This window comes from Electrona antarctica, assembly GCF_951216825.1.
Source record: "Electrona antarctica genome assembly, chromosome: 1".
Lineage (NCBI taxonomy): Eukaryota > Metazoa > Chordata > Actinopteri > Myctophiformes > Myctophidae > Electrona > Electrona antarctica.
The window spans coordinates 3,591,880-3,619,626 of record NC_136806.1 but is presented as its reverse complement, the minus strand read 5'-3'; the positions used below and the strand labels follow the sequence as shown (position 1 = coordinate 3,619,626).

General features: G+C 47.9%; 2 protein-coding genes across 2 annotated transcripts in view; both read left to right on the top strand.

Moving 5' to 3' along the window:
• astn1 (astrotactin 1) overlaps positions 1-27,747 on the top strand; it is a gene marked incomplete at its 3' end in the record, with an annotated part of 1,033,675 nt that overhangs the window by 829,697 nt on the left and 176,231 nt on the right. The window lies entirely within an intron of this gene.
• The window catches only part of pappa2 (pappalysin 2), a gene marked incomplete at both ends in the record, with an annotated part of 278,401 nt that overhangs the window by 209,327 nt on the left and 41,327 nt on the right, over positions 1-27,747 (top strand). The window contains one exon of the mRNA XM_079505807.1: positions 5,865-5,936. Coding sequence (XP_079361933.1) covers positions 5,865-5,936 — 72 coding nt within the window. The remainder of the gene's footprint in view (positions 1-5,864; positions 5,937-27,747) is intronic.

Here is a 27,747-nt window from a genome sequence, read left to right as displayed (position 1 = left end):
TGCTGGCATGAACACTGGCAAACCATTTTGCTGCGCACACACGTACACACGCAAACATGCACGCTCGTGCATGCTGCACGCACACGCGCACGCACGCGCACACACACACACACACACACACACACACACACACACACACACACACACACACACACACACACACACACACACACACACACACACACACACACACACACACACACACACACACACACACACTCTTTTACCGTGTTACCATGGCCAAGACTTTAGGAGTGTCGTATCTCGGTTCTGGGGGTCAAAGAAGCACATGGTTTGTTTTCCTCGAGGCCTTCATTTCCCAACATCATCTCTCAGGAATGGCTTTCTTACGTTAACACTGAGGCGTAAACACTCCCCCCGCGCCGCGCGCTCTCTTCATCTCTCTTTTGGGTGGTCAGTCGGTCAGTGGAGCCAGTTCTCCTGCTGGCCCCTCGCCGCGAGGTCAGTGGAGCCAGTTCTCCTGCTGGCCCCTCGCCGCGAAGTCAGTGGAGCCAGTTCTCCTGCTGGCCCCTCGCCGCGAGGTCAGTGGAGCCAGTTCTCCTGCTGGCCCCTCGCCGCGAGGTCAGTGGAGCCAGTTCTCCTGCTGGCCCCTCGCCGCGAGGTCAGTGGAGCCAGTTCTCCTGCTGGCCCCTCGCCGCGAGGTCAGTGGAGCCAGTTCTCCTGCTGGCCCCTCGCCGCGAGGTCACATAGTTTGGACGGCGTCTCTCTCTGTGAAAGCCTTGCTCTGTGGTGTGGAGGTATTGTGTTATCTCTGTGGTGTGGAGGTATTGTGTTATCTCTGTGGTGTGGAGGTATTGTGTTATCTCTGTGGTGTGGAGGTATTGTGTTATCTCTGTGGTGTGGAGGTATTGTGTTATCTCTGTGGTGTGGAGGTATTGTGTTATCTCTGTGGTGTGGAGGTATTGTGTTATCTCTCTGTGGTGTGGAGGTATTGTGTTATCGCTGTGGTGTGGAGGTATTGTGTTATTGCTGTGGTGTGGAGGTATTGTGTTATCTCTCTGTGGTGTGGAGGTATTGTGTTATCTCTGTGGTGTGGAGGTATTGTGTTATCTCTCTGTGGTGTGGAGGTATTGTGTTATTGCTGTGGTGTGGAGGTATTGTGTTATCGCTGTGGTGTGGAGGTATTGTGTTATCTCTGTGGTGTGGAGGTATTGTGTTATCGCTGTGGTGTGGAGGTATTGTGTTATCGCTGTGGTGTGGAGGTATTGTGTTATCTCTGTGGTGTGGAGGTATTGTGTTATCTCTGTGGTGTGGAGGTATTGTGTTATCTCCCTCTGTGGTGTGGAGGTATTGTGTTATCTCCCTCTGTGGTGTGGAGGTATTGTGTTATCTCTGTGGTGTGGAGGTATTGTGTTATCTCTGTGGTGTGGAGGTATTGTGTTATCTCTCTGTGGTGTGGAGGTATTGTGTTATCTCTGTGGTGTGGAGGTATTGTGTTATCTCTGTGGTGTGGAGGTATTGTGTTATCTCTGTGGTGTGGAGGTATTGTGTTATCTCTGTGGTGTGGAGGTATTGTGTTATCTCTCTGTGGTGTGGAGGTATTGTGTTATCTCTGTGGTGTGGAGGTATTGTGTTATCTCTGTGGTGTGGAGGTATTGTGTTATCTCTGTGGTGTGGAGGTATTGTGTTATCTCTCTGTGGTGTGGAGGTATTGTGTTATCTCCCTCTGTGGTGTGGAGGTATTGTGTTATCTCTGTGGTGTGGAGGTATTGTGTTATCTCTCTGTGGTGTGGAGGTATTGTGTTATCTCCCTCTGTGATGTGGAGGTATTGTGTTATCTCCCTCTGTGATGTGGAGGTATTGTGTTATCTCTGTGGTGTGGAGGTATTGTGTTATCTCTCTGTGGTGTGGAGGTATTGTGTTATCTCCCTCTCTGTGGTGTGGAGGTATTGTGTTATCTCCCTCTGTGGTGTGGAGGTATTGTGTTATCTCTGTGGTGTGGAGGTATTGTGTTATCTCTGTGGTGTGGAGGTATTGTGTTATCTCCCTCTGTGGTGTGGAGGTATTGTGTTATCTCTGTGGTGTGGAGGTATTGTGTTATCTCTGTGGTGTGGAGGTATTGTGTTATCTCCCTCTGTGGTGTGGAGGTATTGTGTTATCTCTGTGGTGTGGAGGTATTGTGTTATCTCTGTGGTGTGGAGGTATTGTGTTATCTCCCTCTGTGGTGTGGAGGTATTGTGTTATCTCTGTGGTGTGGAGGTATTGTGTTATCTCCCTCTGTGGTGTGGAGGTATTGTGTTATCTCTGTGGTGTGGAGGTATTGTGTTATCTCCCTCTGTGGTGTGGAGGTATTGTGTTATCTCTCTGTGGTGTGGAGGTATTGTGTTATCTCTGTGGTGTGGAGGTATTGTGTTATCTCTCTGTGGTGTGGAGGTATTGTGTTATATCTCTGTGGTGTGTAGGTATTGTGTTATCTCTGTTGTGTGGAGGTATTGTGTTATCTCCCTCTGTGGTGTGGAGGTATTGTGTTATCTCCCTCTGTGGTGTGGAGGTATTGTGTTATCTCTCCCTCAACATTGGAACTAACGGAGTCTTTACCTCCCCTGGAGCGCCAGGCTGCGCCGACAGGGGAGTCATTGGGGAGGATCCCCTCTCTCTCTCTCTCTCTCTCTCTCTCTCTCTCTCTCTCTCTCTCTTAAACCGTTCCAGCAGCGGTCGCTCAGACTCAGAGCCCCTCAGACTGGCAGAAGGCAGAAAATATGCAGGCAGCAGAGAGAGAGAGAGAGAGAGAGAGAGAGAGAGAGAGAGATGCATGACTTTAGGTCTACTTCAGCCTATTTTGTGCGGAACTTATAGCATGTTTTATGAAAAACTGAACGTGTGAAGTTGCCATTTTGCCAACTATTATAATTATGTCTGTTCTTCCACTGGTGCTGCCTGGTATACAGGCAATCTTTCTTTTTCGCTTGGTTTTTTTTCCCGGGTTTTCGGGCCTAAAATGACGACAAAATAATGTTAGGGTCGGCCGAGCCTCGGGTCGGCCCAGTAGGGTCCAGGTAGGGCCGGGCCGAGCCTCGGGTCGGCCCAGTAGGGTCCAGGTAGGGCCGGGCCGAGCCTCGGGTCGGCCCAGTAGGGTCCAGGTAGGGCCGGGCCGAGCCTCGGGTCGGCCCAGTAGGGCCCACTTAGGGACGGGTAGGGGCTTGGTTTTCAGGCCCCGCTGACAGACAACTCTAATTGCAGTCTGTTGTTCCACAGACTGTGATGGGTGGTATCAAGCGGTTGGTATACCGTGTGTCTCCTCTGGAGCTACTGAAGGAATGCTGTTGATTCAGATAAACTTCATTTCAGTGCAACACACAAAAGGAAGTTCTTGATCCTCAAAGAGATTCCACCCAGAACCCTCAAGTCCTTACAAAAAGAAGAAGAAAAACATCAAACTATATCGTTCTTTCATTTGTTTTATTAACGATCGCAGCCAACTTTTCTTTCTTTTACATCCATTCCAACTGCTGTTATTTTTAGGCAGAAGGTATTGCTGGGGGGGGGATTGTCTAGTAATAATTTTTTTTAGATTGTACATTTTTATTTATTTAAATACTTGCTTCTGGGGGAGGTTTTTTAGGGGGTGTCCTTGACATTACAAGTTGAGCACCGCTGATAATGGAACATACGTTTTTCAGTAAAACATGTTTTAGATTTAGAAGACATTAATATAGTGGTTGCAGTGGTATTACTTGATTACCTGAGTCCTGTGGTGGGAGACCTGGTCTGGTTTTGATGAATATTAAACACACTTCGAGCCATACACGTCCAAAAACGGTTAACCCATCTGGACGGATGCGGATATATGGGGAATTAAACGGGTGAGCTTCATTTTTATTGGCTTTTATCGATGTGGGCCTCGACACGTCATCACGCAGCACGTTTTCGTTTTCAGGAAGTAATACAAAATATATTTTTATGGACTTTTTTGGCATCCATTGTTAGGTATGTCCATATGATGACCACGGATATGGTCTAAAAGTGTGAAAAACGTATTTTTCATTTCACTACACCTTTTAGTAGTTCCGGTCACTTGGTGGGGGTCACTATTTCTACACTGGTGCAGTGGTGTTTTTGGCAGCACATTTTGATTTTAGTAGTCATAGTCTCTTCAATAGTTTTCACTTAGTTTCAGTCACGTTTAAGTCACCTGGAATGTTTAAGTGTTTAGTCTAGTTTTGGTCGACTAAATATCCTAAGATTGTAGTCGACTAAATCTACAGTTGATTTCTTTCCTTCAAGTTGTACTGCTTGTCAAAGGTGTAAATTGTAGAATTGAAAAAAAGAAAAAAGGGAATCCAAGGCACTCCGTCTTTAGTAAAACATTTTTTATTGTTGAGCAAGGCAAATAACCCATTTTGGGCGGGAACCCCTTTTGGTGTTTTAAACATTATGTTATAATTTAGCTATTGAAAAATAGCAGATCTACAAGCTCGTAGCGCGCCACCGAGTGGCGCGCTACGAGCTTGTAGGTCTGCTATTTTTGAAAAATTGTGAAAATGTGCCTCAAATTTGGAATATATTTTTTCCAGAACAAACGTTTTTAACTCAAATCTTTGCTACTGGGGAGGTCCCTGGAACAACATATTTTCAGATGGGGGTCGGAGGCCAATTACAGATCATTTCTGGGGTCCTTGACGTGAAATATTGAGTGATATAGGCCTAGAAACATAGGTTCAGAAAACTGAATCCATAAATGGGATAAATAACAGGACCTACGCGTCTCGACCAGAAGGTCTTCGTCAGGGTCTATCTCTGACGAAGACCTACGTGTCTCGACCAGAAGGTCTTCGTCAGGGTCTATCTCTGACGAAGACCCTGACGAAGACCTTCTGGTCGAAACGCGTAGGTCCTGTTATTTATTTGCCTTGCTCATCAATAAATTGTTTGAATCTTTCACCAAAGACGGAGTGCCTTGGATTCCCCTTTTTCTTTTCAAGTCTGTAACTTATACACCTTGACAAGCAGCACAACTTGGAGGGAATAAGATACCTTTCGTCTACGTACCATGTATTTGTTTTATTTCTACACTTAACCCATTTAGACCTGAGGACGATTCTACAAAATATTCCAAATCCTGACAGTTTTCTGGAAAAACCTCAGTGGTTCTCAAACTATTTCATGTCAAGGAGCCCCAGAATTAGATGTATTCGGCCACTGATCCCCATCTGAAAATATGTTGTTCCAGAGACGCGCCCCCGGAAGCCATGATTTGAGTTAAAAAAAAAGATATTTATTCAAGCTCATAGCGCGGCACTCAGTGGCGTGCTATGAGCTTGTAGATCTGCTATTTTCAATATAACATAATGCTTAAAAACACCAAAAGGGGTTCCTGACCGTCCAGAATGGCTTAACCTATTTAGGCCTGACGTTGACATTTAAAAAATGTCTTCTAAATGCTGACAGTTTTCTGAAATACCTCATGTTTCTGTATCAGTGGTGCTCAATATTTCACGTCAAGGACCCCAAAAATGATATGTAATTGGCCACCGCCCCCCATCTGGAAATATGTTGTTCCAGGGACCCCCCAGAAGCAAAGATTTGAGTTAAAAACGTTTGCTCTGAAAGAAAAAGTTGTGCCACATTTTCATGATAGCAGACATACAAGCTCGTAGCGCGCCACTCGGTGGCTATTTTGCAATAGCTAAATTATAACATAATGTTTACAACACCAAATGGGGTTCCCGCCCAAAATGGGTTAAAGTGAAAACATTTCAGTGTTTTTTTCCACCTCTGCATGGCAACGTCGGGGCAGAAGAAGCAGGAGAAGGAAAGGAAGGGAAACATTGTAAAGTGCTGAAGGATTTGTGGATGTTCTAATGTTTTGGTTATGGTCTCTTTTATTTCCTTTTCCCCTCCAGAGTATCGTGTGCACGGGGAGGCTGAGGTGGCACCCTGACCCTCGGCATGTTCACTGCGTCCAGTCCTGTGAGGTAAGAGTCTGGACATCCCAAATATGCATGACGGAATTCCTGTCCGTCCGTCCGTGGGTGGGTGGGTGGGTGGGTGGGGGGGTGGTGGGGGGGTGGCTGGCTGGGTCCGTGGGTGGGTGGGTGGGTGGGTGCGCATGTTTTCGTGTGCTCCGCTCATGCGTGTGCTTGTGTTTTAGCACAAGCATATTTTACAGTCTCTCTCTCTCTCTCTCTCTCTCTCTCTCTCTCTCTCTCTCTCTCTCTCTCTCTCCCTCGCATCGTGTGCTAACGGAGATATTTTATTGATGTAGAAAAAAAATCGAGGCACATGCACTTTTTTAGACAGCTGCGCTGTTCATCGGACCTGTACTGTATAAATGGTAAATGGTACATTTATATAGCGCCTTTATCCAAGGCGCTTTACAGAGATTGTGAATTACATTCACCCATTCACACACACATTCATACACCGATGGCGGCGGAAACCTTGCAAGGCACCAACCAGCACATCAGGAGCAATTAGGGGTTCAGAGTCTTGCTCAAGGACACTTCGACACTAACTCAGGGGGAGCCCACAGGGTTCGAACTGGCAACCTTGCGGTTACCATCCAGCCACTCTTCTCCTGAGCCACCGCCGTATAAAAATAGGTGTCTTATTTGTCATGGATCTCCAGAAGTGTGTCCCCCCCCCATCTGAATATATTTTGTGCCAGGGACTATGCCGTAGCAGATTTGTGTTGTTAGAAGGTTTCAAAAAATATTCAAACTATTCCACATTTTATTTCAAGATTTTATATACAAGCCCACTACAACAACAACAACAGCAACGATTACAATATCTATTTGTGATCGTTTCTGACCGAGGCTATAAGGCCTGACTCACACCTTTCGATCTAGCATACAACATTGATGCATGCTAGATGTAAACAAAGGGTTTGTTTACATCTTGCCCCAATGCTTTTCCAATGGAAGTCACATGGTTTGACACAACATTTGTGTTGTACGGCTTTCGGCTGTGTTTCGACTGCCCCCCACCCCTTCATACAACAAAAATGTTGTGTCAAACCATGTGACTCCCATTGGAAATGCATTGTGAACTTGCAACAGTCAATAAGTCTCATGCATCAGCTGTACATCAATGTGAGTCAGGCCTAAGTCATTGCATTTTTGTTTGTTTGTCTGTTTTGTTTCCTCATGTCATGTGAAAGCAGTGAATCATAGCTTCAAATTGACATTTGGTTGTTCAGTTTGACCCACCAGTTTTGGAGATTGGCTTTAATGTCTTGCAGAGAAACAGCGAGTTGAGAAAACAGGCATGAAAGGTTCACTTCTGTGGTCTCTAACATTACACCTAGCTACATGTTTAAGCATTTATTTCACATGTCTTCTGTGGACTCTAACATTACACCTAGCTACATGTTTAAGCATTTATTTCATATTTAGCCTACATGTCGATTTCAGCTCTGATATTTATTTCAGACATGCTCTAGTATGTGAAGAGTCTTGCCTGTTAACTCATTTTGGATTAAAAAATAATAATACAAATCAGTTTTTCTCCTCTCCTGAACATTAATGTTTCTGTAGCAAAAGGAGTTACATTTAAATAAAAATTAAATGACTTGGGAATATTATTCTCTCAAAAGTAAAAGTGCATTATAAAGAGCTACTCGGTATTCTCTCCAAAGTAAAAGTGCATTATAAAGAGCTACTCAGTATTCTCTCCAAAGTAAAAGTGCATTATAAAGAGCTGCTCAGTATTCTCTCCAAAGTAAAAGTGCATTATAAAGAGCTACTCAGTATTCTCTCCAAAGTAAAAGTGCATTATAAAGAGCTACTCAGTATTCTCTCCAAAGTAAAAGTGCATTATAAAGAGCTACTCAGTATTCTCTCCAAAGTAAAAGTGCATTATAAAGAGCTACTCAGTATTCTCTCCAAAGTAAAAGTGCATTATAAAGAGCTACTCAGTATTCTCTCCAAAGTAAAAGTGCATTATAAAGAGCTACTCAGTATTCTCTCCAAAGTAAAAGTGCATTATAAAGAGCTACTCAGTATTCTCTCCAAAGTAAAAGTGCATTATAAAGAGCTACTCAGTATTCTCTCCAAAGTAAAAGTGCATTATAAAGAGCTACTCAGTATTCTCTCCAAAGTAAAAGTGCATTATAAAGAGCTACTCAGTATTCTCTCCAAAGTAAAAGTGCATTATAAAGAGCTACTCAGTATTATCTCCAAAGTAAAAGTGCATTATAAAGAGCTACTCAGTATTATCTCCAAAGTAAAAGTGCATTATAAAGAGCTACTCAGTATTCTCTCCAAAGTAAAAGCTGTGCATTATAAAGAGCTACTCAGTATTCTCTCAAAAGTAAAAGCTGTGCATTTCTAAAGAGCTACTCAGTATTCTCTCCAAAGTAAAAGTGCATTATAAAGAGCTACTCAGTATTCTTTCCAAAGTAAAAGTGCATTATAAAGAGCTACTCAGTATTCTCTCAAAAGTAAAAGCTGTGCATTTCTAAAGAGCTACTCAGTATTCTCTCCAAAGTAAAAGTGCATTATAAAGAGCTACTCAGTATTCTCTCAAAAGTAAAAGCTGTGCATTTCTAAAGAGCTACTCAGTATTCTCTCCAAAGTAAAAGTGCATTATAAAGAGCTACTCAGTATTCTCTCCAAAGTAAAAGTGCATTATAAAGAGCTACTCAGTATTCTCTCCAAAGTAAAAGTGCATTATAAAGAGCTACTCAGTATTCTCTCCAAAGTAAAAGTGCATTATAAAGAGCTACTCAGTATTCTCTCCAAAGTAAAAGTGCATTATAAAGAGCTACTCAGTATTCTCTCCAAAGTAAAAGTGCATTATAAAGAGCTACTCAGTATTCTCTCCAAAGTAAAAGTGCATTATAAAGAGCTACTCAGTATTCTCTCCAAAGTAAAAGTGCATTATAAAGAGCTACTCAGTATTCTCTCCAAAGTAAAAGTGCATTATAAAGAGCTACTCAGTATTCTCTCCAAAGTAAAAGTGCATTATAAAGAGCTACTCAATATTCTCTCCAAAGTAAAAGTGCATTATAAAGAGCTACTCAGTATTCTCTCCAAAGTAAAAGTGCATTATAAAGAGCTACTCAGTATTCTCTCCAAAGTAAAAGTGCATTATAAAGAGCTACTCAGTATTCTCTCCAAAGTAAAAGTGCATTATAAAGAGCTACTCAATCACTTGTTGTAAACGAAGCCCTTGGAAGTACAGTGTGCTTCACAGTCAGTGGGTTTTAAACTGTTACACATTGTCAGGCCATAACCCACATGTATCTTGTAATCATGTAACCACATGGACTTGCAGACGTCTCCAATAACCCGCTGAGACCTGTACGAGACCAAAATGTATTCTAAATCCTAACAGTTTTTCCGAAAGAAAAAAAAAACATTTCTACGTTTCTATATCAGTGGTTCTCAAACTATTTCATGTCAAGGACCCCCAAATATGCATATCATATGACCCCCCCCATCTGAAAATATGTTGTTCCAGGGACCCCCCAAAAAACAAACAAAAAAAAACGTTTTATGTGAAAGATTATATATTCAAAGATTTGCACACATAAATAGCAGATCTACAAGCTTGTGGCGCAGCACTCAGTCCCGCGCTATGAGCTTGTATATCTGCTATTTTTCAATGGCAAATGTATCAAATAATGGTTAAAGTGGTTGAACGCTGAGATGCGTTCCAGGGCTTGATGGGATAATAGCCCATTTTGACCTGAGATCAGATTCTTAAAAAATAAATCAAAAATAGCAGACCTACAAGCTTGTAGCCTGCCACTCGGTGGCACGCTATGAGCTTGTAGATCTGCTATTTTTCAATAGCTAAAGCATAACATAATGCTAACACCAGAAGGGGTTCCCGCCCAAAATGGGATAGCAGAGCCAAGCAGTCTGAAGGGTTGTTGTTGTAATCATCACCAGTCAGGTAGACCAGGGACGGACGGTCTGCAATGTGCTTCACATTTTGACGCTGATTAAAGACAGGTATTGTCTCCTAAAAGACAGGTAGAGAATTGTTTTGGGTTTTTTCCGAGAATCCTTTTAACCCATTTTGGTCGGGAACCCCTTTTGGTGTTAGCATTATGTTATGCTTTAGCTATTGAAAAATAGCAGATCGACAAGCTCATAGCGCGCCACCGAGTGGCACGCTACGAGCTTGTAGGTCTGCTATAGAGGGTATGCGCATGCTTAAAGTGAATGGCACATCGAGTGGCAAATCGAGTGGCAAAGCAACAGGCAAAGTGAGTTTAACATTGTTTAATGTTGTTTAATGCAATCAGACTTTTCTGTGTGGATGTATGGGCTGTCAAGGCCAGAAAGTAGTTTTTTGCCACTCAGTAGGGGTTCTGGCATAACTTCCGGGTTTGATGATGATGTCACGCGCATACCCTCTATTTTTGAAAAATCGAAGAACGACTGACATAGAAACATAGCTTTTTCAGAAAACTGTCAGGATGTAGAAGACATTTTTTAGAATCTGATCTCAGGTCAGAATTGGTTAAGAGCTGTCCAGAGATCCATCGCTATGATGTCGGACTCGCCAAGCCTAACGGATTAGCTGATAAAAAGGACACAGACAAATCGACAGTGGTGGAAAGTCATAAAGTACGTTTACTCAAGTACTGTATACTTAAGTACAATTCTGAGGGTTTTTTGCACTTTTCTTAGTGAGTATTTCCAATTTCCAATACTGTTACTTGATGTACCCACTATACTACATCTCGGATCCAAATGAATACTTTTACTTTTGGCACTTTAAATACATTTTGATGCCAATACACTTTTACTCAAGTACATTTTTAATTCCCGGACTTTTACTAATACTACTTAGTTATTAGTATTGATACTTTTACATGAGTAAACAATGAGTGACAACCCATTTAGGCCTGACTTCGAAATTAAAAAGAAATCTTCCAAATCCTCCAGTTTTCTGAAATACCTATGTTTCTATATCAGTGGTGTTGTCAAGGACCCCCAAAAATGATATGTAATTGGCCTCCGACCCCCATCTGAAAATAATGTTGTTCCAGGGACCCCCCAGAAGCAAAGATTTGAGTTAAAAACGTTTGTTCTGAAAAAATATATATTCCAAATTTGCGGCACATTTTCAAAACTTTTAAAAAATAGCAGACCTACAAGCTTGTAGATCTGCTATTTTTCAATAGCTACATTCTAACATAATGTTTAAAACACAAGCCCAAAATGGGTTAAGCAGCACTGGTGTTCTATAGGTAGCATCTGCAGTGGAGAGCAGGTGACAATTTGGTACTATATTATTCCTGATCGCTCGAGTCATACAACCAAAATTCCAATAAGCTCCTGGACAAGCGGTGCTACCCGTAGGCTATTTGACACTGAACTGGTTCTAACAATGGTGACAGTTTCTGTCCGAGGCTTACGTCATAGATTGTTTTATTTTTTATTTTTATTTTTTCATTTCATGTGAAAGCAGGGGATCATAGCTTCAAATTGACATATTGGTTGTTCAGTTTGACCCACCAGTTTTGGAGATATGGCTTATAGAGTAATGTCTTGCAGAGAAACAGTGAGTTGAGAAAACAGGCTTGAAAGGTTCACTTCTGTGGTCTCTAACATTACACCTAGCTACATGTTTAAGCATTTATTTCATATTTACATGTCTTCTGTGGTCTCTAACATTACACCTAGCTACATGTTTAAGCATTTATTTCACATTTACATGTCTTCTGTGGTCTCTAACATTACACCTAGCTACATGTTTAAGCATTTATGTCATAATTACATGTCAATTTCAGCTCTGACATTTATTTCAGACATGAAAAGAGTCTGCCTGTGCTATTAACTCATTTTGGATGAACAAAATCTGTTGTTTTAAACTGGACCTTAATTGTGCTGGAGAGGATTGTGTTGAAAAGCAGGTGCAATAAATTGACAATATGCACACGGCTGCCATCTTGCCAGCAAGGTGCTAACTAGGTGCAACTTCCCATTGACAGCCCATTCATCAAAACAGAAGAAATCTAATTGTATTTAACATGTAACATTGCAGCTGTACGGAAAGCTTGAATTATTCTCTTTCTATCTGCAATGTGTTTGTTTCATAAAAGTCCACTGTAGAGTGAATGTTATGAGCTACTCCCTGTCAAGAAATTCCTTGCAGATGTTTTTTTTTTTCCTAAGTGGAGTTTGGAAGTGCTCGTTGAGTATCACTCAACAGCCCAGGCGTACCACCTGTTTTGAATTTGCACATAATGCAGGAGGCAGCAGGAGGTTGCTTTACTGATAACGAGCGCTTCTAAACTCTAGGAACTCCCTAGGTATAGCTGGAGGCCCCTAGGTATAGCTGGTGGCCCCCTAGGTATAGCTGGTGGCCCCCTAGGTATAGCTGGTAGCTGGTGGCCCCTAGGTATAGCTGGTGGCCCCTAGGTATAGCTGGTGGCCCCCTAGGTATAGCTGGTGGCCCCCTAGGTATAGCTGGTAGCTGGTGGCCCCTAGGTATAGCTGGTGGCCCCCTAGGTATAGCTGGTGGCCCCCTAGGTATAGCTGGTAGCTGGTGGCCCCTAGGTATAGCTGGTGGCCCCCTAGGTATAGCTGGTAGCTGGTGGCCCCTAGGTATAGCTGGTGGCCCCTAGGTATAGATGGAGGCCCCTAGGTAAAAAAAAGAAATGGGTTAAGCAGCACTGGTGTTCTATAGGTAGCATCTGCAGTGGAGAGCAGGTGACAATTTGGTACTATATTATTCCTGATCGCTCGAGTCATACAACCAAAATTCCAATAAGCTCCTGGACAAGCGGTGCTACCCGTAGGCTATTTGACACTGAACTGGTTCTAACAATGGTGACAGTTTCTGTCCGAGGCTTACGTCATAGATTGTTTTATTTTTTATTTTTATTTTTTCATTTCATGTGAAAGCAGGGGATCATAGCTTCAAATTGACATATTGGTTGTTCAGTTTGACCCACCAGTTTTGGAGATATGGCTTATAGAGTAATGTCTTGCAGAGAAACAGTGAGTTGAGAAAACAGGCTTGAAAGGTTCACTTCTGTGGTCTCTAACATTACACCTAGCTACATGTTTAAGCATTTATTTCATATTTACATGTCTTCTGTGGTCTCTAACATTACACCTAGCTACATGTTTAAGCATTTATTTCACATTTACATGTCTTCTGTGGTCTCTAACATTACACCTAGCTACATGTTTAAGCATTTATGTCATAATTACATGTCAATTTCAGCTCTGACATTTATTTCAGACATGAAAAGAGTCTGCCTGTGCTATTAACTCATTTTGGATGAACAAAATCTGTTGTTTTAAACTGGACCTTAATTGTGCTGGAGAGGATTGTGTTGAAAAGCAGGTGCAATAAATTGACAATATGCACACGGCTGCCATCTTGCCAGCAAGGTGCTAACTAGGTGCAACTTCCCATTGACAGCCCATTCATCAAAACAGAAGAAATCTAATTGTAAATGGTGCATTTATATAGCGCCTTTATCCAAGGCGCTTTACATAGATTGTGCATTACATTCACCCATTCACACACACATTCATACACCGATTGCGGCGGAAGCCATGCATCGGGAGCAATTTGGGGTTCAGTGTCTTGCCCAAGGACACTTCGACATGTAGCCAGGAGGAGCCGGGATTCGAACCGCCGGCGCCGACCCATGGATCATTGGACGACCTGCTCTACCTCTTGAGCCACAGTCGCCCCACAATTGTATTTAACATGTAACATTGCAGCTGTACGGAAAGCTTGAATTATTCTCTTTCTATCTGCAATGTGTTTGTTTCATAAAAGTCCACTGTAGAGTGAATGTTATGAGCTACTCCCTGTCAAGAAATTCCTTGCAGATGTTTTTTTTTTTTCCTAAGTGGAGTTTGGAAGTGCTCGTTGAGTATCACTCAACAGCCCAGGCGTACCACCTGTTTTGAATTTGCACATAATGCAGGAGGCAGCAGGAGGTTGCTTTACTGATAACGAGCGCTTCTAAACTCTAGGAACTCCCTAGGTATAGCTGGAGGCCCCTAGGTATAGCTGGTGGCCCCCTAGGTATAGCTGGTGGCCCCCTAGGTATAGCTGGTAGCTGGTGGCCCCTAGGTATAGCTGGTGGCCCCTAGGTATAGCTGGTGGCCCCCTAGGTATAGCTGGTGGCCCCCTAGGTATAGCTGGTAGCTGGTGGCCCCTAGGTATAGCTGGTGGCCCCCTAGGTATAGCTGGTGGCCCCCTAGGTATAGCTGGTAGCTGGTGGCCCCTAGGTATAGCTGGTGGCCCCCTAGGTATAGCTGGTAGCTGGTGGCCCCTAGGTATAGCTGGTGGCCCCTAGGTATAGATGGAGGCCCCTAGGTATAGCTGGAGGCCCCTAGGTATAGCTGGAGGCCCCTAGGTATAGCTGGTGGCCCCCTAGGTATAGCTGGTGGCCCCCTAGGTATAGCTGGTGGCCCCTAGGTATAGCTGGTGGCCCCTAGGTATAGCTGGTGGCCCCTAGGTATAGCTGGTGGCCCCCTAGGTATAGCTGGTGGCCCCTAGGTATAGCTGGTGGCCCCTAGGTATAGCTGGTGGCCCCCTAGGTATAGCTGGTGGCCCCTAGGTATAGCTGGAGGCCCCTAGGTATAGCTGGTGGCCCCTAGGTATAGCTGGAGGCCCCTAGGTATAGCTGGTGGCCCCTAGGTATAGATGGTGGCCCCCTAGGTATAGCTGGTGGCCCCTAGGTATAGCTGGAGGCCCCTAGGTATAGATGGAGGCCCCTAGGTATAGATGGTGGCCCCTAGGTATAGATGGTGGCCCCCTAGGTATAGCTGGTGGCCCCTAGGTATAGATGGTGGCCCCTAGGTATAGCTGGTGGCCCCTAGGTATAGCTGGTGGCCCCCTAGGTATAGCTGGTGGCCCCTAGGTATAGATGGTGGCCCCTAGGTATAGCTGGTGGCCCCCTAGGTATAGCTGGTGGCCCCTAGGTATAGCTGGTGGCCCCTAGGTATAGCTGGTGGCCCCTAGGTATAGCTGGTGGCCCCCTAGGTATAGCTGGTGGCCCCTAGGTATAGATGGTGGCCCCTAGGTATAGCTGGTGGCCCCTAGGTATAGATGGTGGCCCCTAGGTATAGCTGGTGGCCCCTAGATATAGCTGGAGGCCCCTAGGTATAGATGGAGGCCCCTAGGTATAGCTGGTGGCCCCTAGATATAGCTGGAGGCCCCTAGATATAGCTGGAGGCCCCTAGGTATAGATGGAGGCCCCTAGGTATAGCTGTTGGCCCCCTAGGTATAGCTGGTGGCTCCTAGGTATAGCTGGTGGCCCCTAGGTATAGATGGTGGCCCCTAGGTATAGATGGTGGCCCCTAGGTATAGCTGGTGGCCCCCTAGGTATAACTGGTGGCCCCTAGGTATAGATGGTGGCCCCTAGGTATAGCTGGTGGCCCCCTAGGTATAGCTGGTGGCCCCCTAGGTATAGATGGTGGCCCCTAGGTATAAATGGTGGCCCCTAGGTATAGATGGTGGCCCCTAGGTATAGCTGGTAGCTGGTGGCCCCTAGGTGTAGCTGGTGGCCCCTAGGTATAGCTGGTGGCCCCTAGGTATAGATGGTGGCCCCTAGGTATAGCTGGTGGCCTCTAGGTATAGCTGGTGGCCCCTAGGTATAGCTGGTGGCCCCTAGGTATAGATGGTGGCCCCTAGGTATAACTGGTGGCCCCTGGGTATAGCTGGTGGCCCCTAGGTATAGCTGGTGGCCCCTAGGTATAGCTGGTGGCCCCTAGGTATAGCTGGTGGCCTCTAGGTATAGCTGGTGGCCCCTAGGTATAGCTGGTGGCCCCTAGGTATAGCTGGTGGCCCCCTAGGTATAGCTGGTAGCTGGTGGCCCCTAGGTATAGCTGGTGGCCCCTAGGTATAGATGGTGGCCCCTAGGTATAGATGGTGGCCCCCTAGGTATAGCTGGTGGCCCCTAGGTATAGATGGTGGCCCCCTAGGTATAGCTGGTGGCCTCTAGGTATAGCTGGTGGCCCCTAGGTATAGCTGGTGGCCCCTAGGTATAGCTGGTGGCCCCTAGGTATAGCTGGTGGCCCCTAGGTATAGCTGGTGGCCCCCTAGGTATAGATGGTGGCCCCCTAGGTATAGCTGGTGGCCTCTAGGTATAGCTGGTGGCCCCTAGGTATAGCTGGTGGCCCCTAGGTATAGCTGGTGGCCCCTAGGTATAGCTGGTGGCCCCTATGTATAGCTGGTGGCCCCCTAGGTATAGCTGGTGGCCCCTAGGTATAGCTGGAGGCCCTTAGGTATAGCTGGTGGCCCCTAGGTATAGCTGGTGGCCCCCTAGGTATAGCTGGTGGCCCCTAGGTATAGCTGGAGGCCCCTAGGTATAGCTGGAGGCCCCTAGGTATAGCTGGTGGCCCCCTGGTATAGCTGGTGGCCCCTAGGTATAGCTGGTGGCCCCTAGGTATAGCTGGTGGCCCCTAGGTATAGCTGGTGGCCCCCTAGGTATAGCTGGTGGCCCCTAGGTATAGCTGGTGGCCCCTAGGTATAGCTGGTGGCCTCCTAGGTATAGCTAGTAGCTGGAGGCCCCTAGGTATAGCTGGTGGCCCCTAGGTATAGATGGTGGCCCCTAGGTATAGATGGTGGCCCCCTAGGTATAGCTGGTGGCCCCTAGGTATAGATGGTGGCCCCCTAGGTATAGCTGGTGGCCTCTAGGTATAGCTGGTGGCCCCTAGGTATAGCTGGTGGCCCCTAGGTATAGCTGGTGGCCCCTAGGTATAGCTGGTGGCCCCTAGGTATAGCTGGTGGCCCCCTAGGTATAGATGGTGGCCCCCTAGGTATAGCTGGTGGCCTCTAGGTATAGCTGGTGGCCCCTAGGTATAGCTGGTGGCCCCTAGGTATAGCTGGTGGCCCCTAGGTATAGCTGGTGGCCCCTATGTATAGCTGGTGGCCCCCTAGGTATAGCTGGTGGCCCCTAGGTATAGCTGGAGGCCCTTAGGTATAGCTGGTGGCCCCTAGGTATAGCTGGTGGCCCCCTAGGTATAGCTGGTGGCCCCTAGGTATAGCTGGAGGCCCCTAGGTATAGCTGGAGGCCCCTAGGTATAGCTGGTGGCCCCCTGGTATAGCTGGTGGCCCCTAGGTATAGCTGGTGGCCCCTAGGTATAGCTGGTGGCCCCTAGGTATAGCTGGTGGCCCCCTAGGTATAGCTGGTGGCCCCTAGGTATAGCTGGTGGCCCCTAGGTATAGCTGGTGGCCTCCTAGGTATAGCTAGTAGCTGGAGGCCCCTAGGTATAGCTGGTGGCCCCTAGGTATAGCTGGTGGCCCCCTAGGTATAGATGGTGGCCCCCTAGGTATAGCTGGTGGCCTCTAGGTATAGCTGGTGGCCCCTAGGTATAGCTGGTGGCCCCTAGGTATAGCTGGTGGCCCCTAGGTATAGCTGGTGGCCCCTATGTATAGCTGGTGGCCCCCTAGGTATAGCTGGTGGCCCCTAGGTATAGCTGGAGGCCCTTAGGTATAGCTGGTGGCCCCTAGGTATAGCTGGTGGCCCCCTAGGTATAGCTGGTGGCCCCTAGGTATAGCTGGAGGCCCCTAGGTATAGCTGGAGGCCCCTAGGTATAGCTGGTGGCCCCCTGGTATAGCTGGTGGCCCCTAGGTATAGCTGGTGGCCCCTAGGTATAGCTGGTGGCCCCTAGGTATAGCTGGTGGCCCCCTAGGTATAGCTGGTGGCCCCTAGGTATAGCTGGTGGCCCCTAGGTATAGCTGGTGGCCTCCTAGGTATAGCTAGTAGCTGGAGGCCCCTAGGTATAGCTGGTGGCCCCTAGGTATAGATGGTGGCCCCTAGGTATAGATGGTGGCCCCCTAGGTATAGCTGGTGGCCCCTAGGTATAGATGGTGGCCCCCTAGGTATAGCTGGTGGCCTCTAGGTATAGCTGGTGGCCCCTAGGTATAGCTGGTGGCCCCTAGGTATAGCTGGTGGCCCCTAGGTATAGATGGTGGCCCCCTAGGTATAGCTGGTGGCCTCTAGGTATAGCTGGTGGCCCCTAGGTATAGATGGTGGCCCCTAGGTATAGATGGTGGCCCCCTAGGTATAGCTGGTGGCCCCTAGGTATAGATGGTGGCCCCCTAGGTATAGCTGGTGGCCTCTAGGTATAGCTGGTGGCCCCTAGGTATAGCTGGTGGCCCCTAGGTATAGCTGGTGGCCCCCTAGGTATAGCTGGTGGCCCCTAGGTATAGATGGTGGCCCCCTAGGTATAGCTGGTGGCCTCTAGGCATAGCTGGAGGCCCCTAGGTATAGCTGGAGGCCCCTAGGTATAGCTGATGGCCCCTAGGTATAGCTGGTGGCCCCCTAGGTATAGCTGGTGGCCCCTAGGTATAGCTGGTGGCCCCTAGGTATAGCTGGTGGCCCCTAGGTATAGCTGGTGGCCCCCTAGGTATAGCTGGTAGCTGGTGGCCCCTAGGTATAGCTGGTGGCCCCTAGGTATAGATGGTGGCCCCTAGGTATAGATGGTGGCCCCCTAGGTATAGCTGGTGGCCCCTAGGTATAGATGGTGGCCCCCTAGGTATAGCTGGTGGCCCCTAGGTATAGCTGGTGGCCCCTAGGTATAGATGGTGGCCCCTAGGTATAGATGGTGGCCCCCTAGGTATAGCTGGTGGCCCCTAGGTATAGCTGGTGGCCCCTAGGTATAGATGGTGGCCCCTAGGTATAGATGGTGGCCCCCTAGGTATAGATGGTGGCCCCCTAGGTATAGCTGGTGGCCCCTAGGTATAGCTGGTGGCCCCTAGGTATAGCTGGTGGCCCCCTAGGTATAGCTGGTGGCCCCTAGGTATAGCTGGTGGCCCCTAGGTATAGCTGGTGGCCTCCTAGGTATAGCTAGTAGCTGGAGGCCCCTAGGTATAGCTGGTGGCCCCTAGGTATAGATGGTGGCCCCTAGGTATAGATGGTGGCCCCCTAGGTATAGCTGGTGGCCCCTAGGTATAGATGGTGGCCCCCTAGGTATAGCTGGTGGCCTCTAGGTATAGCTGGTGGCCCCTAGGTATAGCTGGTGGCCCCTAGGTATAGCTGGTGGCCCCCTAGGTATAGCTGGTGGCCCCTAGGTATAGATGGTGGCCCCCTAGGTATAGCTGGTGGCCTCTAGGCATAGCTGGAGGCCCCTAGGTATAGCTGGAGGCCCCTAGGTATAGCTGATGGCCCCTAGGTATAGCTGGTGGCCCCCTAGGTATAGCTGGTGGCCCCTAGGTATAGCTGGTGGCCCCTAGGTATAGCTGGTGGCCCCTAGGTATAGCTGGTGGCCCCCTAGGTATAGCTGGTAGCTGGTGGCCCCTAGGTATAGCTGGTGGCCCCTAGGTATAGATGGTGGCCCCTAGGTATAGATGGTGGCCCCCTAGGTATAGCTGGTGGCCCCTAGGTATAGATGGTGGCCCCCTAGGTATAGCTGGTGGCCCCTAGGTATAGCTGGTGGCCCCTAGGTATAGATGGTGGCCCCTAGGTATAGATGGTGGCCCCCTAGGTATAGCTGGTGGCCCCTAGGTATAGCTGGTGGCCCCTAGGTATAGATGGTGGCCCCTAGGTATAGATGGTGGCCCCCTAGGTATAGCTGGTGGCCCCCTAGGTATAGATGGTGGCCCCTAGGTATAGATGGTGGCCCCCTAGGTATAGCTGGTGGCCCCCTAGGTATAGATGGTGGCCCCTAGGTATAGCTGGTGGCCCCTAGGTATAGCTGGTGGCCCCCTAGGTATAGCTGGTGGCCCCTAGGTATAGCTGGTGGCCCCTAGGTATAGCTGGTGGCCCCTAGGTATAGCTGGTGGCCCCCTAGGTATAGCTGGTGGCCCCTAGGTATAGCTGGTGGCCCCTAGGTATAGCTGGTGGCCCCTAGGTATAGCTGGTGGCCCCCTAGGTATAGCTGGTGGCCCCCTAGGTATAGATGGTGGCCCCTAGGGGCTGGTGGCCCCTAGGTATAGCTGGTGGCCCCTAGGTATAGCTGGTGGCCCCTAGGTATAGATGGTGGCCCCTAGGTATAGCTGGTGGCCCCTAGGTATAGCTGGTGGCCCCTAGGTATAGCTGGTGGCCCCCTAGGTATAGATGGTGGCCCCTAGGTATAGATGGTGGCCCCCTAGGTATAGCTGGTGGCCCCTAGGTATAGCTGGTGGCCCCTAGGTATAGCTGGTGGCCCCTAGGTATAGATGGTGGCCCCTAGGTATAGATGGTGGCCCCTAGGTATAGATGGTGGCCCCCTAGGTATAGCTGGTGGCCCCCTAGGTATAGATGGTGGCCCCTAGGTATAGCTGGTGGCCCCTAGGTATAGCTGGTGGCCCCCTAGGTATAGCTGGTGGCCCCTAGGTATAGCTGGTGGCCCCTAGGTATAGCTGGTGGCCCCTAGGTATAGCTGGTGGCCCCTAGGTATAGCTGGTGGCCCCTAGGTATAGCTGGTGGCCCCCTAGGTATAGCTGGTGGCCCCTAGGTATAGCTGGTGGCCCCTAGGTATAGCTGGTGGCCCCTAGGTATAGCTGGTGGCCCCCTAGGTATAGCTGGTGGCCCCCTAGGTATAGATGGTGGCCCCTAGGGGCTGGTGGCCCCTAGGTATAGATGGTGGCCCCTAGGTATAGCTGGTGGCCCCTAGGTATAGCTGGTGGCCCCTAGGTATAGATGGTGGCCCCTAGGTATAGATGGTGGCCCCTAGGTATAGCTGGTGGCCCCTAGGTATAGCTGGTGGCCCCTAGGTATAGATGGTGGCCCCCTAGGTATAACTGGTGGCCCCCTAGGTATAGCTGGTGGCCCCTAGGTATAGCTGGTGGCCCCTAGGTATAGCTGGTGGCCCCTAGGTATAGCTGGTGGCCCCTAGGTATAGCTGGTGGCCCCTAGGTATAGCTGGTGGCCCCTAGGTATAGCTGGTGGCCCCTACAGGTATAGCTGGAGGCCCCTAGGTATAGCTGGTAGCCCCTATAGGTATAGCTGGTGGCCCCTAGGTATAGCTGGTGGCCCCTAGGTATAGCTGGTGGCCCCTAGGTATAGCTGGTGGCCCCTAGGCATAGCTGGTGGCCCCCTAGGTATAACTGGTGGCCCCCTAGGTATAGCTGGTGGCCCCTAGGTATAGCTGGTGGCCCCTAGGTATAGATGGTGGCCCCTAGGTATAGCTGGTGGCCCCTAGGTATAGCTGGTGGCCCCCTAGGTATAGCTGGTGGCCCCTAGGTATAGCTGGTGGCCCCTAGGTATAGATGGTAGCTGGTGGCCCCTAGGTATAGATGGTGGCCCCCTAGGTATAGCTGGTGGCCCCTAGGTATAGCTGGTGGCCCCTAGGTATAGATGGTGGCCCCTAGGTATAGCTGGTGGCCCCTAGGTATAGCTGGTGGCCCCCTAGGTATAGCTGGTGGCCCCTAGGTATAGCTGGTGGCCCCTAGGTATAGATGGTAGCTGGTGGCCCCTAGGTATAGATGGTGGCCCCTAGGTATAGCTGGTGGCCCCTAGGTATAGCTGGTGGCCCCTAGGTATAGATGGTGGCCCCTAGGTATAGATGGTAGCTGGTGGCCCCTAGGTATAGCTGGTGGCCCCTAGGTATAGATGGTGGCCCCTAAGTATAGCTAACAGCTGCCGAGGTATGTTTGAAGACCTTCGTTTAAGATCCGTTTCTATTTCTGTTTTCCGCCAGAAAACGAAGGCATCCGCATTCGATTAACTAGCAGATCTGTCTATAAATGCACTCTGTACGTCTGTACGTCTGTACGTCTGTACGTCTGTCCGGTTGTAATCCACGTAACTCGAGAACCGTTCGCCCCAAACAACTTCAAATTCGACACATGTGTGTGGAACACGTGTGTCGAATTGTTTGGGGCGAACCCACAGGGAGTGCAGTGCCCGGTATCGAGTCCGTCAGACACATATGGTTGTCCAGAACCTCCACAAAAGGCCTCTGGCCTGGGCTCTGGACAGCTAGGGCCCCTGCCCAGGCTCCATATATGGAGCTGGCCTGTTCTGACATCACAACAATCCATATTTGGGCATGCCTGACACAAAACATATATTGGAATAAAGGGACACATATACAGAGATCTCCATATATGGGCATAAAAGGGACACAGACAGGGGGAACGGGTACTCTGACACGGATACAACAGGTATAGTTAGGTAAAGTTGTGGCAAATCTGCAAAAAAATGCTTACCACTAGCTTTCTTCACAGATGTGTTCATAAAGGTGTCTACTATCACAGTAAGAATTGTTCCAACCCAACTCCCTTGGGAAACTTTGTGACAGCTGCTGAAAGTTGGGGTACCATTATCAACCAAAACATTCCACATTTCATTATACTTTAAGTAGCATGTGACATGTCAAACTAGGGGGTTTTCAAGATTCTGAATCCTTTGCAAGCATTAGTTTTGCACAAAAAACACTCCTTTGCCTAAAAATGCCCATAGCTGTCATCACAAATGTGATGAGGTCAGCACATTTGGGCACATTTGGGCAAGTGGCTATGGCCGAATTTAGTATTTTTGTTCAAAACTCATGCTTGGAATGGATTCAGCATCATGAAAACCCCCTAGTTTGACATGTCACATGCTACTTAAAGTATAATGAAATTTGGAATGTTTTGCCTTATATTGGTTGATAACTTTCAGCAGCTGTCACAAAGTTTCCCAAGGGAGTTGGGTTGGAACAATTTTTGCTGTGATAGTAGACACCTTTATGAACACATCTGTGAAGAAAGCTAGTGGTGCAGATTTGCCACAAGTTAAGCTAACTTTACCTAACTAGTATGCTGGGTGGGGCATGGATCTCCAACTTCCTCCGTTACCGACTCCCTGCTCTGCAGCCGGGCACCGGTCTAGTGCCGTTAAACAAACAAAAAAGTACATTTCTTATTACATTCTTATTTTATCGCCCCCTCAATATCTTTAGAGCGGTTACACAGTGTATCATCTGAACTCATAAAACCGGAGAGAATTTCATTTCGGCAAACTGTCCGTGTAGGTTTTTTCGGCGAGGCCTGGAACTACCGATGGAACACATACACAGTATTAACCCATTTTGGGCAGGAAACCCCTTTACTTTTGGTGTTTTAAGCATTATGTTGTACTATTGAAAAATAGCAGATCTACAAGCTCGCAGCGCGGCACCGAGTGCCGCGCTACGAGCTTGTAGGTCTGCTATTTTAAAAAAATCGTGAAAATGTGGCGAAAAATCTTTGAATATATATATTCAGAGCCAAAGTTTTTAACTCAAATCTTTGCTTCTGGGGGGGGGGGGGGTAGCGAGTGGCGCTTGTAGCGAGTGGCGCGCTACAAGCTTGTAGGTCTGCTATTTTTTAATAATCGAAGAACGACTGACATAGAAACATAGCTTTTTCAGAAAACTGTCAGGATGTAGAAGACATTTTTAGAATCTGATCTCAGGTCAGAATGGGTTAAAATATTCCCACTACCTGCCAAAGCGAGCTGCATTTCCCCCGTCCACCTTCCCGTGAACGTTGCTAGGCTGACGCAGCGAGCGCTCCATGACAACACTGTAAATTATACCACAGCACATGTGTGGCGCACGCTCTGCCACGCCAGATCTCATCCAGATGGCGTAGAGGGTTCTCTCTCTCTCTCTCTGTCTCTCTCTCTCTCTCTCCTCTCTCTCTCTCTCTCTCTCTCTCTCTCTCCTCTCTCTCTCTCTCTCTCTCTCTCCTGTCTCTCCTCTCTCTCTCGCTCTCTCTCTCTCCTCTGTCTCTCTCTCTCTCTCCTCTCTCTGTCTCTCTCTCTCTCTCTCTCTCTCTCTCTCTCTCTCTGTCTCTCTCTCTCTCTCTCTCTCTCTCTCTCTCAAACCAAAATGATGATCAGTCCAAAAGGTCGACGGAGGGGAGGCACTTGACCTTTTTGCTGTTGGTACAGTGGGTCCTTCCCATGCAGACCAACCGTAGTCCAGTGGTCTGTCACCACTGTTCACATCAAGGCCCAACATAACAATTCTTCTACATGCTCTAATTGTGTAGACTTCTTGTAAATGCAGATGTTTAGTAATAATTAAACTTTTGACGGGTCCATTTGGATTCATTTTGCACTCTCGAGAGTTAAAGATCTAATCAAGGTTAATTTATTATCAACTCTCCATCATTTATCTGGGGACCACCTGGAACCCCCTCAAGGACCACATGCTTTTTTGCACTTGCCAGCCTCTAAAATATCCCTATAGAGCGTCGCAGCCCCGCCCCCTCGAGAGACCCGGAAAGTAAATCCCCGTTCATTTTCCTCATAGACTTTTCAGAAAGTATTTATTTAAAGACGTTTACGCCGCGGACAAAGCCAAATCTTGTCGCGACAAATCATGACAATAAACACAATGTTTTGGGCCAAACAAAGAATTAGAAAGTAGAAAAAAACAGGCAGGTTACAACCCTTTTTTTGTGGTTTTTCTTCTTTGTCCTTCCCATGCAGACCAACCGTAGTCCAGTGGTCTGTCACCACTGTTCACATCAAGGCCCAACATAACAATTCTTCTACATGCTCTAATTGTGTAGACTTCTTGTAAATGCAGATGTTTAGTAATAATTAAACTTGGATTCATTTTACGCTCAAGAGTTACAGATCTAGTCAAGGTTAATTTATTATCAACTCTCCATCATTTATCTGGGGACCACCTGGAACCCCCTCAAGGACCACATGCTTTTTTGCACTTGCCAGCCTGTAAAATGTCCCTATTGCCCAGAAATGGTCTCACTGGTAAACGGTTAGTTCCCCCCCCCCCCCCCCCCCCCCCCCCCCAGGGGCATGTTGGTGCAGTCGCTAGCTATAAAGGGCCTGGGTTCGATTCCCACTGGGGACAATGTGGGCGTGTCATCAGCGCCCATACCCTGGGTGTGGTTGGCAACAGGGCCTTTCTGTGTGAAGTTTGCATGTTCTCCCCGTGTCCCCTAGGGTAGGTACCCTCACATGTTCTCCCCGTGTCCCCTAGGGTAGGTACCCTCACATGTTCTCCCCGTGTCCCCTAGGGTAGGTACCCTCACATGTTCTCCCCGTGTCCCCTAGGGTAGGTACCCTCACATGTTCTCCCCGTGTCCCCTAGGGTAGGTACCCTCACATGTTCTCCCCGTGTCCCCTAGGGTAGGTACCCTCACATGTTCTCCCCGTGTCCCCTAGGGTAGGTACCCTCACATGTTCTCCCCGTGTCCCCTAGGGTAGGTACCCTCACATGTTCTCCCCGTGTCCCCTAGGGTAGGTACCCTCACATGTTCTCCCCATGTCCCCTAGGGTAGGTACCCTCACATGTTCTCCCCGTGTCCCCTAGGGTAGGTACCCTCACATGTTCTCCCCGTGTCCCCTAGGGTAGGTACCGTCACATGTTCTCCCCGTGTCCCCTAGGGTAGGTACCCTCACATGTTCTCCCCGTGTCCGATAGGGTAGGTACCCTCACATGTTCTCCCCGTGTCCGATAGGGTAGGTACCCTCACATGTTCTCCCCGTGTCCGATAGGGTAGGTACCCTCACATGTTCTCCCCCTGGACAGCCAGGGGGGTGCCTGATGGAGGGGAAAGGAACTGGTTGGAATTCTCCATAATGCAGACCGCAGAAACGAAGTGGCTTGGACTCCTCATGCATTGATGGAAGCATGAGGTCAGTCCGTTGCTCTCCCCAGGTTGGCAGAGGGAGTGCATAAGGTTAACCCATTTTGGGCGGGAACCCCTTTTGGTGTTAGCATTATGTTATGCTTTAGCTATTGAAAAATAGCAGATCGACAAGCTCATAGCACGCCACCGAGTGGCGCGCTACGAGCTTGTAGGTCTGCTATTTTTGAAAAATCGAAGAACGACTGACATAGAAACATAACTTTTTCAGAAAACTGTCAGGATGTAGAAGAACATTTTTAGAATCTGATCTCAGGTCAGAATGGTAAACTGTCCGGATGTAGAAGACATTTTTAGAATCTGATCTCAGGTCATGGGTTAATGTGTTCCCATCCCCATTGGACATCTGCGGGCTCTAATGTTGCCCTTAAAAAAGAAAAAAAAACTTTTACAGTGAATTAAATGTGTTTACAATACCAGCTGTATTTGCCTCCGTTCGTTGTTGTGTCACAACCCAGAATATATATATATAGCTTAGAGGAATGCAATTACAAATGCTAATTGAACACCATCCGTATACATTGGCATCGATGCTGTGCTTTGACTTGGAAACATACACTCAGCTGTGTGTGTTTTTCTTCAAACAAAAAAAAACCCTGCATCCACTGCAGGCAGGCTTTAATGTGAGTTACAAACCAAACAGTGTGTTTCATAGGGGAGGTAATTACTTAACTGAGAGGAGCTCGGGGGAGACCCGGTCAGGAAGTGGTGGCTGTGGACGCCGAGGAGCCCTCAAAACATTTAGCATTTCTGGTTGCCATGGAGTTTATTTTGTTAAGCCATTTAGGCCTGAGGACGATTCTACAAATGTCTTCTAAATCCTGACAGTTTTCTGAGTCAGTCGTTCTCAAACATTTTCATGTCAAGGACCCCCAAAAATTATATGTAATTGGCCACCGACCCCCATCTGAAAATATGTTGTTCCAGGGACCACCGTACCCCAGAAGCAAAATGCGCCACATTTTCATGAATTTTCAAAAAAATAGCAGACCTACAAGCTCGTAGCGCGGCATGAGCTGGTAGATCTGCTATTTTTCAATCGCATAATGCTTAAAACACCAAAAGGGGTTCCCGCCAAAAATGGGTTAAGTGCATGGCTTCCACTGTGCATTAAACTTGGGCTGGGGTTTGTTGCCTTGCTGAGCACATTAAAATCCCGCCACCATTGCCTCACTCTATTTGTCAGGGTGTTTGGCTTTAAGCTACAAAATGTGGTTGACTCACACTTTTCAGCAGACTTGTTGAATGTTGTTTCTGTGTGGGGGAAAAAAAGATTTTTCTCTTTTTTTGTGCGTAATCTCCGGCCCGAAGTTGTTTGTCAGTAGCAATTAACCCATTCAGGCCTGACGTCGAAATTTAAAAAAAAAAAGTTTTCTAAATCATGACAATTTTCGGAAAGATTTGAGGCACATTTTAACGATTTTTCAAAAATAGCAGACCTACAAGTTCATAGCGCGCCACTCGGTGGCGCGCTATGAGCTTGTAGATCTGCTATTTTTCAATAGCTAAATTATAACAATGTTTAAAACACCAAAAGGGGTTCCCGCCCAAAATGGGTTAATGGTTAATGTGGTTAAACGCTAACGTGACATGGATGCGTTCCAGGTGTCAATGGATTAATATTTATTTTCGGTTGATTGTTTGCGTTGTTTATGCGTTGTTGGACAGCCGTTCGGGGTGACGGCACCGATCTACGGGGGGAGGAAGACAAAGAGGAACGTCATAAAACCATTCATAAAAATCATAAAACGACACATTGCCTATAGGGGCGGAGCCGTCTAGAAGGGGGTGTGGGGTGGGGTCTGTCTCTGTGTGCGTATACGTGTGTCGTGTGTGTGTGTGCGCGCGCGCGTCCGCAGCTAATCTCGGAAAACCATCAGTGCCACGCTGTGTTGCGTTACATTTTTCAACGGAAGCAACATCTGTACCTATTTGAAATAGTCTCACACAGAATCCAACTATAAATGCGCCACGGCTCTGTCTGCGTGCGTGTGTGTGTGTGTGTGTAATGCACGTAACTCGAGAACCGTTCGCCCCACCGACTTCAAATTCGACACCCGTGTTCCACACCCCCGCAGGGAGTGCAGTGCCCGGCCTCGAGTCGGTCGGACCCACGGTTCTCCAGAACCACCACAAAAGGCCAGTGGGCCTAATCAGCCTAAATCCCCTCACCTGTGCAATTTACAGCCTCTGCCTCAGCCAATTGATTGCCATGGCAACCCCACACCTGACAATTATTGATTAGCCTACTTAACCATTCCACTTTTCACAGTCAGT